This window comes from Ruditapes philippinarum, unplaced genomic scaffold (genome assembly GCF_026571515.1).
Source record: "Ruditapes philippinarum isolate M1 unplaced genomic scaffold, ASM2657151v2 ctg19079_1_1_1_1, whole genome shotgun sequence".
NCBI classification, from domain to species: Eukaryota; Metazoa; Mollusca; class Bivalvia; order Venerida; family Veneridae; genus Ruditapes; species Ruditapes philippinarum.
In genome coordinates, this window is record NW_026859946.1 from 1 (window position 1) to 15,677 (window position 15,677).

Genomic DNA, 15,677 nt, shown 5'->3' on the forward strand with positions numbered 1-15,677 from the left:
CCTCGATGAAATTTTACATGATAACATTTAAAATACGGGAAAATATATTCTTATCCGGGAGTTGTAATTGTCTAATAAAGGATTTTAATAACCTTTTAGGCAAAGAAAAAAACTCCCTTTTGCCTACAATACTTCAGGGCATTATTATTATGAAAACTTTCTTAAAAATCAAATTAAAAAATTTTAAGAAAGGAGACATGATCAAAAAAATTCTAATTCCCTTTGAAAAACCATAAAATATTTTTAAAGTATCCCTTTGTCACGGGGGTTTTCACTGGGGTTATGATTTTGCAAAATTTTTGGGGGAGAAAAAAAACATAAAAAATGTCAGGCGGGTCAAAATAAAAATTACTGAAAAATTAAAGCAGTCCCCTTCTATAATCGACATATGAAATGAAATTTATTACATGTTTTCCCATGTTTTTGAAAATTTAATTTTAAAAGTTATAAATAAATTAGCATATGATTTTTGGGTTTACGGGAAGGGGTCAAACTATAAAAAATTAAATTCTAAAATATGAAAAAAACAAAAAATCAAGTTCTGTTTGTTTGGTTTGAATATAAAATTTTTAAAATTTCAACGCAGAATAAACTTTTTTGTAAATTTTTGGGTTACCAAATTTTTTAAACGGGTACCTTCACTTATTTGAAATAATTGTATCATAAATAGGGCCGTTGAATTTCCCCACTCCTAAAAATTTTTTTTTGGGCCCCATAAAAATGGTTTTTTGAAAATTTATATATTAACAAGCTGCTAGGCGGGGGTTTTAATTGCAAACACCCTTTATATACACCATAAAAATTGTAAAAATCTTTATAAAAATTTATAATACAGAAAAATTTTCCCTTTTTGAGGAAAAAAATTTTTAAATTTTTTTCATAAATTGACGGCAGCCGAGTATATAAAACTGTATAAATGTCATTATTATCCAATGAAAAGTGACGTTACAAACACACAGTATTATATAGATATGTTTCTCATTTCTTTAAACTATCAGTGTTTATAGCATCACATAGCTGATATCATTTTGAAAGCAGAATAAGAACTCAGAAAAAAAATTTTCTATGAATGACCTATGGATGTTTTAATCTCGCACAGGAAGACTTAAATGTGATTTACTATGTAAGTCTATTTAAGTTCGGTGTCCCAATATTGAAACTAAGAGACAAATATTATTTTTCCTGCTGTATGACAACACGTATATGGTGATGTTTGGTCTGGCACACTGTGAATTGTTAAAAACAATAACAGATTACAACCACTCTATCTAGCTACTCCTCCACGTCCTGCATCACGTCTCATCTGGCTCATTTATAAGGGAGGTAAATCTTCTTCACGCATTAAATGTCCTGGAATAGATTCAATAATAATAACATGACACTTTCCTGACGTTATTAGTATGAAATGTTACATACAGAGTAGAATCAAGATACTATAAGTCTGTGTAAATATACATGTAAAACATGGCATGTAACACTGGATAAATACTATTATTCTGAGTATATATAGCCAGTGTTCTAGTATTACTACATAAATATTCCATCCTCAAGATTTTGACAGGAAATTAGGCACATATAAACATTTAAATCTATCTGAAGTTGGTCAATCTATTCTAACAGGTGCTAATTGAAGCACTGTCATAGATTACCTCCATAGTGCATACGACCCTCATGCTAATCCTGATTATACCTTTGGATAGCATTTATACAAGAATAAAAATAAGGCAAGATGCACTTTAATATGCATTTGATATAGATATTATAGAAACAGCGGTTTTTTCTCTACTTTGGGAATGGTGCAGGTACTAGACTGATTGTGGAAAAATGCGTTATTTTTACTTAAATTTGGAATTTTTATTATGCATTTATTTAGCTACAAATAACATTAGTCATCATGCAATAAAGACAGCTTACAGCTTCTATTGTCAAGTTAGAACTATTTGAGTGGTGATTTATATCAATATGTTGGATTTAAATGATTTCAGAGAAAAAAATCTCTTGGCCTTGTGGTGAATTTTTGCACAGCCATTTTGGAGTTTAAACATTGGAAATCGGAATTTTAATGTCTTTTTCTATTGGGTGCCTTTACAGTGCCTTTTTAGGGTAGTAGTTATAATAAAGAACTAGAAATGTGTTGTCACAGAAATTGAAAATTTCATATTAGTTTCAAAGTGAAAGGGGCATAACTATGCCAAAATCATCAACCATAACCAAACACGAACTTGACCTGCCCATTCCTTTGAAGTATCTATATGAGTTGAATGTGTACAACTGTTGGGTAGATAATGAACAGAAACTGAAAATTTCATCAAGGGGCATAACTGTCAAAAATCATCAGACCATGACCAAATTAAAACTTGACCTGTATTTTCTCATATTATATCCATATGTAAAATTTGAGTTGAATATGTGCAACCGTTACTAAGATAATGAACGGAAACTGATCATAACAGAATGACGGAACAGGGTAACACTATATACCCCAGCCATTTTATGGCAGGGGCATAAAAATTAACCGAGAAGTGTGGCTAAATTGATAAGATTGGATCCAATAAAGATTTCATTTAGAACATCACATGGTTTTAACACTTAAGTTTCTTTGACTATAATTAATATAAATTGTGAAATAATAAAAAGATACAAACTTTGTTGTGGTATTCTAACTTTCTCCATGTCATCTACAGTTGTATGATGAATGGTCTTCCTAAACTTATATTTTATATACAACTTCTTCTCTTCTCCTATACATGGGTCATAGAATCCTGGGATATCACTCTAAAAATAGTAACAGTATAGCATAATTAAAACATAAATACCACACTTAATAATAGAACAGCAACAATATAAAATTCATAATACAAAGATACCATAAATAGAAACAATATACATGTAGCATATATTAAATATAGAAACCTAAGTTATCATTCTATAAATTAAATAGCAACATTTGCAATTATGTAGCATTTATTACTTGCTTTTCAGTGGACAGTGAAATCATATTTTGATAATTCCACAGTGAAATTATAAAATATAATTTTCACAGTAGCCAGACTATATCCAAATGTATGTCAATAGTATATATCTTAAGTAATTGGGAATATCTTGGAAATACACTTGGTCATTAGTAAAATATGCTTTATTACAAGAAGTACATTGATATCTGCACATATCATACAGCTCTCAATCAGACTTTATGCTTATATGAAACTGCAAACACCCACTTTGGAAAAAATTAACTCCAACTTTTATTTTACAATATATTTTTAATATATACATGCATATAGCTGAAAAAGGCCCAGTTTTCAAGAATAGAATACCTGATGATGGCATGCCTGTTTAAACACTTATTACACAAATGAGCGGGGTCATGACAAAACCAACATAATGGGTTTGCGACCAGCATGGATCCAGACCAGCCTGCGCATCCGCGCAGTCTGATCAGGCTATCAGTTTCTCTACTTGTAATACGGTTTGTAAGCGAACAGCATGGATCCTGATCAGACTGTGTGGATGTGCAGGCTGGTCTGGATCCATGCTGGTCGCAAACGCACTATGTTGGTTTTGTCATGACGCGGCTCATATGGTTTTTGTATGTTACCTTAGATGTTTTTTCAGGAGTTATCAGGTTTGAATCTTTGACTAGAGCTTGTAATGGTACAGTCACATCTATACAATCTTCTGTTTGTAGGTCTCTGTAATGTACAAACAATCAGTACATACATAATAAATACTGTGCACAAAAGTAAATATATAACAGAAGAAGTATATAACAGGAGAAGTATATAACAAGAAACATATAACTGAAAGTATATTACAAGAGAGGCATAAAATCAGAGAGGTATAGAACAGGGGAGGAATAATATAACAGATAACAGGTGAGGTATATAAAAGGAGAGGTATAGAACATAAGACATATAACAGGAGAGGCATATAAAAGGAGAGGAATATAACAAAAGAGGTATATAACAGGAGAGGCATATAACAGTAGAGGTATATAACAGGAAGGTATATAACAGTAGAGAGGTATATAACAGTAGAGGCATATAACAGAAAAGGTGTACATAAGGAAAGGCATATAACAGAAGAGGTTTATAACATATAACAAAGATATATAGCAGTAGAGACATAAAACAGAAAAAGTATATAACAGTAGAGGCATATAATAGGAGATGTACATAACAGAAAAGGTATAAAACACGAGGTATAAAATGGATCTTACTCATCAGTTGAGGAAGAGAGTTTTCCATATATGGCTGTTATTATAATTAGACCATTCCTTCTCTCTTCAACTTCTATATTCCTATCAACAGATTCTTTCATAAGCTCTATCTGTAAATGCAATTAAATTTCCGTGTCATACAGTCAAACTTCAGTAAAACACAGTCAAATTTTTATAAAATACATTCAAATTTCAGTTCAGTGCAGTCAAAAGTCGGTCAAATTTCAGTACAATATATTTTCACTTCAGTAAAATAAGTCAAACTTCAGGAAATACTGTATAAAACTTCTATAAAATCAGTCAAACTTTAGTAAAATAAGTCAAACTTAAGTAAAATAAGTCAAACTTAAGTAAAATAAGTCAAACTTCTGTAGAATACACTTTTAACTTCAGAATAATACAGTTCAAAACTTCAGTAAAATATAATCAAATTTCAGTAAAATGAGAGTCAAACATTAGTTAAACACAGTCAAATTCTAGATATATACAGTCAAACTTTTTAAATATAGTTCAAATTCAGTAAGATACAAACTTTTCTAAAATACAACTTAATTTGTTTAACATACAGTCAACTTTCTGGAAATACATTTAAAACTTCAGTAAAACACACATTACTGTACAATACAGCTGAACTTCTGTACAATACAGTTGACTTTTACTTAATACAGTCCTCCATATGTAAAGTGTATTCAAATTATGCCAATAGTTATAGTTAGTTCAAAAAGATTTTAAACTTAATTACACTTTATCCCAAAACCGTGTCGCTTTTGAAACTCTGAAAAAAATGGTATTGCACAGCTGTGCATATATTTTGATGTGACGTTATTTGCATTATATAATCAGTTCAATAAAAACAAATGCTTTTCTTAAGCTTTCGACGTTTAGTCTTCTTCAGAAAAATTGACGTTTATAAAATAACAAATGACAAATGACGCAACGTCCGTTTAACTATACGCTAAACAGAACGTGACGTTAACGCGGGAATAAAAAACTTTGTCAAATAAATACAGAATCTTTCATGAATATAAATACAGCAATATACAATAAATTACACATATAATATAATATGGATCTGCACATGTGATACAAAAATTCTCATAATTAATAATAATAAAAAACCTTGATATGAGAAAAAACATACTACATGTATATGTATATCATATGTATACCGGCTCAATAATGACAAAGTTATATATTGTACAAAACTTTTGCATTCATACCATTAGGAGATAATGTGTTAAGCTTATGAATCCAGTATGATTCTTGTAATAAGCGTTCCATATCATCGGAGACAATCTCTATGGGCATAAATTTAAAATCCTTAATACAATGATTAGTTTTATTGAAGTGTGTAGCGACATTGGTTGAAAATAACGGATCGGAAAAATTGTTGATATCAAATCTATGGCTATTCATGCGTTTAGACACTTGTTGCTTCGTTTGACCAACATATTGCTCTTTACATTTATCACAAGTGACAAGATATATAACATTTTTCGTAGAACAATCAGTATTGTTATTTACATGATAATTCTTACCAGGAATATTAGTACTACAAAATATATTGCTTTCAATAATGGAGCTGCAATGTGTACATCTACTTCTATTACATTTGGATGAACATTTCACATTTTTGTTATTAGACCTAACATTAGAATTAACGAGAATGTCTTTTAGATTTTTAGGTCTTTTAAATGCAACCAAAGGTTTACTTTCATGAAGCTTTTGCACAGAACATTTACTTGAAAGTTTAAGTAAATCCCAATACTTTTTAATGATATTACTAATATTAGGTAAGGTTGGGTTATATTCAACAACAAAGGGAATAACACTACCATCACTTGTTTTGTTGTTAGTGCACAGGGCCTCATCTTGTGTTAGACATGAAACCTTACTAAGTGCATTATCAATAACATTGATAGGATAATTTCTTTCTTTGAAGTATGTTCGTAAATTCTGTAAAGAATCGTTGAAAACACCATCGTCAGAAATGATACGGCGATAACGTTTTCCTTGACTGTACGGAATACCATTTTTACAAGATACTGGGTGACAGGAAGAGTATTCTAAATACTGATGATTATCTGTCTCTTTAACATGTATATCAGTATGTATAATATTGTTTTCGTCTAATGAAATCATATAAGTATCATGTAAATAACAATACTGAAATGTTATTTGCATTAGGCAGACATAGTGTAAAGACGCGCTAATGTTAGCCTTACACTATTGGCACATCAATGAAAAAAAATTTTTTTTCACTTTAAACAGTCTTTATCACGAGTATGTGATAAATAGAATATTATATTCTTGTAGGTTCATTACTGAATTTATTGAACTTGTTGAATAAAATAAGATAATTTATTTATTCAATTCATTCAATAAATTCAGTAATGAACCTACACTCATTCAATATCGTCTATTTCATTTTATTGTTTTATATACTAATATTTACCAAAGCTTGTGCTTCTCGCTTTCTCTGTTGTATTTTCTCTTTCTGTTCCTGCTTTTTTCTCACCAACTCTCTGAAAGATCATGAATGATTCATTATCAACCATATTGTTCTGAAAATTTCCATTTCAATATAAACATCATTTGTTTGTTTAATTGCTTATTTGTTACTAGGAGTTAGGTGAAAATGACACAGTCAATTTCATAAACAGACCTGACTTTCCAGCTTAAATGGCACAGGATGGCCCTAGATTTTGGCTTCCTTTTCAGCAAAATCAGTTACATTGGTAGAACTACCAACCCTCTGAAAGCTAATTGCCTAAATATCCCCATGTAAAAATATTACTATCAGGATTTGTACTAGAAATATTGACAAGTATAAATAGTGAATCCAGATCAGCAAAATACTAGTGGGCATAACCTTACTTCCACTTTTGTTTATCAAAAATTTGTTTTAACATTATTGAGAGTGTCCATGTTGCACTGACACCTGTTGCACTGAAGGTTATTTATGTTGATACATAAATTTGACAACAGTTACAGTACCTTCAAAATGTGCCATTATCAAAACAGTAGGAACTTTATCACCTTGCATCACACATAACAAAGCCGGTTGAACTGGGTAATGCTCCCTAAATAGGTTTTGGACACAGAGAAGTAATTTGTCCATACAGTGCGTATGTCCAACGAAAAAAGAGCAATAACTCCAAAATTACGCAAAGCAGAGTTACTGTTCCAATGCATTTCACGTCTGCTTATTGAGATCCATCTATCTACAAAGTTTCTTGTTGATATCTCTGGTAGTTTCAGAGTTATGTACTGGATGGATGCAGACGGATGGACAGACAGAAAAAGCAGCAACTATATGCATAAAAATTAATGAATACCACTACATCCATTCATTGTCCCAAAATAAATGTGTTATTCTGTAATTATCTAATTATAAAGTATATATAAAACTTACTTTTCTTTTTGTCCGGACAGGAAAGGATCAACAATTAATTTCTTCACAGCAAAGTAAGTAACTATAGGAATGATTGTACCATACAATATAGAGCTTGGTATCACCTCATCTGATAACTTTATAGGCATCAACATAGTATGACTACCTCTATCTAACCTGAAACAATATATATACACGCTGAATATAACATAAAATGACTGATTTACACTTCACAGATTCTGTCTTTTGAATTTCCTAAATCGATTTAAAAACATTACACACATTTCCCATAGGGAAAGGGTTGGGATATTGGTTTTAAGGCAATGACCTTAACCACTCAGCCAGCCATACTTCTTTCTGGCATTTACAATGAATTGTGGTGGCATAGTGGTAAATGTTTGTAAAGTTAGGATTATTTTTAACCTTATGAGCAGAATGAACATATAAACTGAATTCCACACTAACTTTTTTTAATTAATTTTTGGGGAAAAAGTAGAGCAAGTGCAAAATCATTTAAACTGATGAGACCAAAAGCAAAAACTGTTTTACAGAAAGTCCTAAATTTCAATTTAAACCTTTATGAACTAAGGGAAGATGCAATGTACAATAAGCAATTAATTTTTCTATACACTATATTTATTTATTTATTTTATTTATATATATATTTTTTTATTTTATTATTATTATTATTAGGTGTTAGGGGGGGGGGGGGTGTTAGGTTTTAAGTCATACTGACTGACACTTTAAAGGTCACATGACTATTTTCCAGATTCACTTGTGCAGTGTTTTTTTTTCTTTATATAACTACTACCCTAAAACGGTACTGTTCCCAATAGAAAAATTCCCAATTTCCAATGTTAAAATTCCCAAAATGGCTGTTCAAAATAACCACAAGGCCAAGTGATTTCTCTGAAATCATTTAAATCCAACATATTCATATAAATCACCACTCAATAGTTCTCCCTGGACAGTGGAAGCTGTTAGCTATCTATATTCATGATGACTATTCTTATTTATAGCTGAAAAAAAATGCTTAAAAAATTCCCAATTTAAGTCAAAAAAACGCATTTTTTCCCCAATCAGTCTGGTACCGGCACCATTCCCAAAGTAGAGAAAAACTAGAAATGTGTCCATAGGACATGGATGCCCCCACACTCCACTGTTCTGTCAATCTTATGACTCTAGGTCAAATATTTTTTGGACAAAAAATCAACAAAGGGCCATAATTCTATTAAATTTGGTCGCAGCAAAAAATCTTTCCTTTACTAACATCTACACATTAAGGTTGTAAATCCCTGGAAGTTTAAGCAAAATCTGCCATCCGGTTTAAGAGGAGTTACGTTCACAAAATTTCTACAAAGTATATAATGAAAAAATCAACAAAGGGCCATAATTCTATTAAATTTGGTTGCAGCAAAAATTCCTTCCTTTACTGCCATCTACACATTAAGGTTGTTCATCCCTGGAAGTTTAAGCAAAATCTGCCATCCGGTTTAAGAAGAGTTGCATTCACAAATACGAGGGTTGATCAATATATTCATGGACGCTACTAATAACTTTATAATTAATCAAGATATTATAAAGAATTTTCGCTATTTAGGAGAAGAATTTAATACTATTACAAATATATTGTGATTTTCAAAACAAATCTCATTTTGTTGATTTTATGTATCACCATAGCAACCCTATGCCATACGAACGCCGCAGCTTAAAAAAAAGTTATATTTACCATTTTAAAATACTTAAAAATTGTCCTTATTTTGGCGCGCTTCATTAAAATATGAATATGACAGCAACGTTCTTTCATATCGTTTATAGAAAATTTAAAAAAAAAAAGCGTCGCTACGATTTCTTTTTTTCGTTGGAGATATTAATGGAGACAGGGGTGTGTCACTAGAGAGCACGATGTTGTTGGAGCAGAGGGCAGTAATTAAGTCTGTGTAAATCTTGGTATGACACAACAGCAGACTAAAGAAAACATGAAAATTGTATCTGGAACAAAAAAGTGTCTTATTCGTTAGTTTCTAAGTGGCATAAACGCTTCCGTGAGGGTAGAGAAAAACTTCAGGATGATAAAAGTCAGGATGATAATAGATGCGGCAGACCAATTGAAACTTGTTGCAATGAGAACGTTATGTGAGTGAAATTAAAGGCATAGTTAAAGGGACACAAGTATACCGGGTTTCATGATTTACAGTCCATGGCATTGTCTGTGTTGCGTTCATTTGATACTTCATTTAATAAGAACATTTGCAGTCAGCGGGTACACAGGCATGAACTATTTGTAGAAGTTGGTGCTTCATTTTTTGAGAAGATGTAACGCCGACGTAACGTAAGTTCCGCATAAGCTGCGGCGATCAGCTTTACATGTGTTTTTGAAAACTCTCATTTCGGATAAAATATACGGATTATTTATCTGAAACTTACACATCAAATTGATAAATGATTGAATAAATGTCAAATATAATTATATTAACTTTCCTTCCCCAAAAAAACAATTTATGGAGTGTGTCCACGAATATATTGATCAACCCTCGTATATAGTGAAAAAATCATCAATGGGCCATAATATTGTAAAATTTGGTCGCAGCGAAATTTCCTTCCTTTACTACCATCTACACATTAAGGTTGTTCATCCCTGTAAGTTTAAGCAAAATCTGCCATCCGGTTTAAGAGGAGTTGCTTTCACAAAATTTCTACATAGTATATAGTGAAAAAATCAACAAAGGGCCATAATTCTGTTAAATTTGGTCGCAGCAAAAATTCCTTCCTTTACTACCATCTACACATTAAGGTTGTTCATCCCTGTAAGTTTAAGCAAAATCTGCCAACCGGTTTAAGAGGAGTTGCGTTCACAAAATTTCTACATAGTATCTAGTGAAAAAATCAACAAAGGGCCATAATTCTGCTAAATTTGGTCGCAGCAAAAATTCCTTCCTTTACTATCATCTGCACGTTAAGGTTGTTCATCCCTGTAAGTTTAAGCAAAATCTGCCATGCGATTTAAGAGGAGTTGCGTTCACAAGATTTCGGGACGTACGGACGGACGGACTGACTGACTGACGGATTGACGGACGGATGGACAAGTGCAACGCTATATGCTCCCACATTGTGGGGGCATAAAAACAGTGTTGTGGTAGAGAAGAACCTTAAGAGCCCTTCTGTGATTCACTTACTTGATAATGCTCCCATTTATGCTGCAATAATGTTTGGGCCAAACACTGTTTTATACCTTGTACAAATATATACGCATCTTTAATGTAAGTTTATCTATGCATTTTTATATTATCAAACTAAACTTACTTAAGAGCAATTGTAACTCCAGTGGGATATCCAACAGACATTGTTGCTCCTAGATTACTAAATGCTGTCACTTTTTTCTCTATCCCATACTCTATTACTGCACCAAATGTCCCTGCTCTTAAACATATCAAGAACAACATTGAAAATGTAGCAAAACTTAAAACAATTATATGAATTTTTACATCTAAGAAAAAAAGACAAGAATAAAGATCAACAAGGCAAAAGCAACGTTAACAGGAAAATCATATGAAGCTTTGACGAACACTGAATTCAAGTTTACAGAATGAAATTATTGTATACATCAAATACAAATCACATAACATCAGCACATGAGCACTGCTCATTTATACATATTTCAAATTTGCTATAAAATATAAAAATATGATGGAGCAAGCAGCAAACTGACCAATTTTCAGCGTTTGTTGAAGACTAATTCAAACACTATTGACATTCAAACAAGAGCACCCAATGTGGTATTAACACTGGCCTGTTAAAAATTCCAAGTTGAAAAAGGTCATAACTTTATTAATGCCTTAAAAATTATGCCCCTTGTCTAAAAAAAGTACCTAGCCATGATTAAGTTAGTGTTCCAAGTTTCATGTTGATAGGTTTTCAAATTTTTGAATAATGTACTACATTAAAGTTTTTGCAAAAAGGCAACTCTGCCGCCTCCGCAGCTATCATTATAGCTTAACTTTGCCTTCAAAACAGATGAGCTAAAAACATTCTTGTATTCCCTTAAATTGATTGCATAATTTCAAAAATAAGCAATTATCCAGATTCAAGATGCACCATCTATCTATCTGTAAGCTATCTATTTGAACAGCAGACATCATGGTCCACAAGTGCGCTGTCAAAATAGGATTTTTGCATTTATCATTTTTATTACTAGTAATCATTAGGTAATATTATACTTACTTTAAGCTTACTGTTGTTGAAACATCATGTTCTTTAAACTTTTTGGTGTATGATGTATATATATAACTGTACTGAATACCTAACTGGAAAATATAAAATCCAATACATTTTTACACTTTTAAATTACTAAAGCCATTACACTATAGTGTTAAAACATATCAAGATAAATCAAAACTCAAAATAACTGTCAAATATTACCATTATTCAGCATACACTGTGCCATTCATTAACTAAAGGTAAGTCCTTAACAGTAGCATTGACCTAAAGATAAGCCCTTAACTGTGGCAGCAACACAAAGGTAAGTCCAAAACTGTAGCATTAACATAACCATGGCATTAACAATACATGTGTAAGGGTGTCATTTATATACAAATTCAGATTATTAAAAACAGTGTTTCAGTCAGCTGAAGTATACTCTGCACATTGGATAAACATTTCACCCAGGTATTAGCCTAATACAGTTAAAATAAATATACAGGGAACAGAAAATTGCTGGTTCAGACCTTTAACCTTGAACTGTCACTTTTAATGTAAAGATACACATCCGAAATATGGGTTCTTCATGAGATGTCCTATAAAATTCTACCCAAGTAAAATAAATATTCTTCAGTCTTAAATGAATAGTGCAGACCATACTCTTGCTTGCAGACAGAATGATAGTAAGACCACTGGGGGTATGGCATAACACATTTGAGGTAAGAAAAAAAACAAGAGGGCCATGATGGCCCTGAGGTCGCTCACCTGTATATAGGCCCCCAGAGCGGGGCCAGTTTAAACCCTAGGGCTTTTATTTGAGCAAACTTGTTAAGACACCCATTAGAAGATGTTTCATGATGTTAAGTTTTTACTACACACATACATGTATAATAATAAACAATGACCTCCGCCCCGCCCGCCCTCTCCCCCCCCCCCCCCCCCGCCTTTGGCAGGGCCAATTTAAACCCAAGGGCTTTTATTTGGACAAACTTGGTAGACACCAACAAAAAGATGTTTCCTGCTTAAAATCTAACCTCTAGCTCATCAGGTTTTTTAAAAAGAAGATTTTTTAAGTTTTTACTATACACATATAGTTAAAAACAATGACACCTCTGGGGCGGGGCCAGTTTTAACCCCAGGGCTTTTATTTGAACAAACTTTGTAGACACTTACTAGAAGATGTTTCATTCTTAATATCTAAACTCTAGCTATTTGGGTTTTTTCAAAGAAGATTTTTAAGTTTTTGCCATACACATATAAGGAAAATCAATGACCCCCGGGGCGGGGCCAATTTTGACCCCGCGGCTTTTATTTGAACAAACTTTGTAGACACCAATTAGAACATGTTTCATGCTAAATATCTTAGCTCTAGCTCTTTGGGTTCTTTAAAAGAAGATTTTTTAAGTTTTTACTATATGCATATAAGGAAAATCAATGACCCCCTGGGGCGGGGCCAATTTTGACCCCAGGGCTTTTATTTGAACAAACTTGGTAGACACCCATTAGAAGATGTTTCATGCTAAATATCTTAGCTCTAGCTCTATGGGTTCTTTAAAAGAAGATTTTTTAAGTTTTTACTATATGCATATAGGGAAAATCAATGACCCCCTGGGGCGGGGCCAATTTTGACCCCAGGGCTTTTATTTGAACAAACTTGGTAGACACTCACTAGAAGATGTTTCATGCCAATATCTAAGCTCTAGCTCTTTGGGTTTTTTAAAAGAAGATATTTAAAGTTTTTTCTTTTGGTTGCCATGGCAACCAGAGTTCTGCATGGAAATTCTTTGAACAATTTTTAAAGGTGACCACCAAAGGAACATTCCTGTGAAGTTTGGATGAAATTGGCTTTGTGGTTTATGAGGAGATGTCATTTAAAGTAAAAGTTTACGGACGGACGACGAACGGACGCCGGACGAAAAGCGATCACAAAAGCTCACCCTGTCACTTTGTGACAGGTGAGCTAAAAAAAAAACATGTACCGGTAATATTCATAAAAGAGGAGTACTGAAATTTCAGTGCATTTTTTTGTGTGCAAAAAGTAGAGTTGACCATCTTTGATTTACAGTTCACATGTTTCTATAACCTTCTTCTTATTCTCTGCATTAAAAAGTATGCAAGCTGAATTTGAACTTTAACCTGCTGAGTTAATGTAATGGTTTTGAAATTTGTCCATTAAATGTTTAAGGGATTTCAATATATCAAAATACAATAATAACTGTTCATGAATTACCATCTGACACATAACTAACAAGCAAACAATCCAACTTTATCAGAAGCAACATTTTTTTAAAGGTTCTTGTAGGTCTACACCCCGCATAGTATTTCGGATTTTGTCATGACATTTCAAATATGATTTTTTTTTTCTTCAATGCACACTTACATTAACTTCAAAGAGCACCTGTTGGGTTTCAGAGTGGTAAACTAATAATGTTTTAAGGTTTGACGGTGCTAAAATATTCCATCGTATCCTTCCTTGCCAATATCTGTCAAAAGTGTAACTCAAACCTGAAATAATGTAATAACATTTACATGTACAATATAATGCCTGTGTGTTTTTAACAAGAGCTGTCGGTAGGACAGCAACGCTCGACTATTCTTAGTGCTTGATAGTAAAAAAAATGCTTGATACGGTTACCTTCTCCTGTTTACAGGTTGGGGTCATGATGGTGAACAAGTGTGCAAAGTTTCAAAGCCATATGTCAATGGACTTTGAAAATATTTGAACTATTACAAAAACTTTAACGTAAATTCTAAGTTGAAAAAGGGCATAATTCTGTCAAAATGCTTGATAGAGTTACCTCCTCCTGTTTACAGGTTGGGGTCATGATGTTGAACAAGTGTGCAAAGTTTCAAAGCCATATGTCAATGGACTTTGAAAATATTTGAACTATTACAAAAACTTTAACGTAAATTCTAAGTCGAAAAAGGGGCATAATTCTGTCAAAATGCTTGATAGAGTTACCTCCTCCTGTCTACAGGTTGGGGTCATGATGGTGAACAAGTGTGGAAAGTTTCAAAGCCATATATTTTTGGACTTTCAAAATATTTGAACTTTTACAAAAACTTTAACATAAGTGGTTACGCCGACGCCGACGCCGACGCTCGGGTGACTGCAATAGCTCTACTTATTCTTATCGAATAGTCGAGCTAAAAATGGCAAGGTTTACAATATTTCGCTATCACTCATTTTGACAATTAAAATGGTTATTTTTGTTTCTAAAATGTGAACATTCTCAAAGGAAAGCATAAATGAAGAGTCAAATAAGTTACAGACAAGAAAATCTCTAGATAATATCTTTAATTAAAGACTTTCAAGACATGACATCTTGATCACAATGCACAAGGTTGGAACTTAAATAGTTTGATCAACAAGCTGGAACTATTTAGACATAGGTGACTGACATGTGATCAACACAGTGACATATTTCTACATCATCATCATTAACAATGGACGATATTAAAAATCATAATACAGAAAAAAATTGATTTTCTTAGTTACATTTTTTTAAACAAGGAAAAATATATAGAAATGATTTATCTATTTTACTGTAAACCGCATATTAATCAAGTTTTACCAAAATGTGAAAAACATGTATATTACTGTAAGGTCATCTTAAAATTGGGAACAAATTGAAAACTATACATACCAGTGTTGACAGATGGTTTTATACCCCTTTCTGATACTTTCAAATTTGTGTTGAAGTTAAATATTCTGCAAACAAATTATAACAAAGGTAAATTAAAACAACACAAATCTTGCTTCTACAATGTCATAGTTATACATACTATCTAACATGAAAAGGACAGACTTCTGGGTTGTATTTTTTTCTGACTGACCCTTGCCCTTAACCCTTAATTTAATTTGGG

The 15,677-nt window shown here is 32.4% G+C and overlaps 1 protein-coding gene across 1 annotated transcript; it reads right to left on the reverse strand.

Annotated features, from left to right (window-relative positions):
* Window positions 1-1,196: 1,196 nt before the first annotated feature.
* Window positions 1,197-15,522, reverse strand: LOC132758366 (dnaJ homolog subfamily C member 11-like; the record flags this gene model as incomplete). Its single annotated transcript, XM_060749983.1, has 10 exons — window positions 1,197-1,350; window positions 2,646-2,775; window positions 3,599-3,692; window positions 4,220-4,329; window positions 6,675-6,744; window positions 7,635-7,790; window positions 10,917-11,033; window positions 11,835-11,917; window positions 14,191-14,315; window positions 15,458-15,522. Coding segments are annotated over 10 exons (988 nt in total), but the record flags the coding sequence as incomplete, so codon positions are not given.
* Window positions 15,523-15,677: the final 155 nt, after the last annotated feature.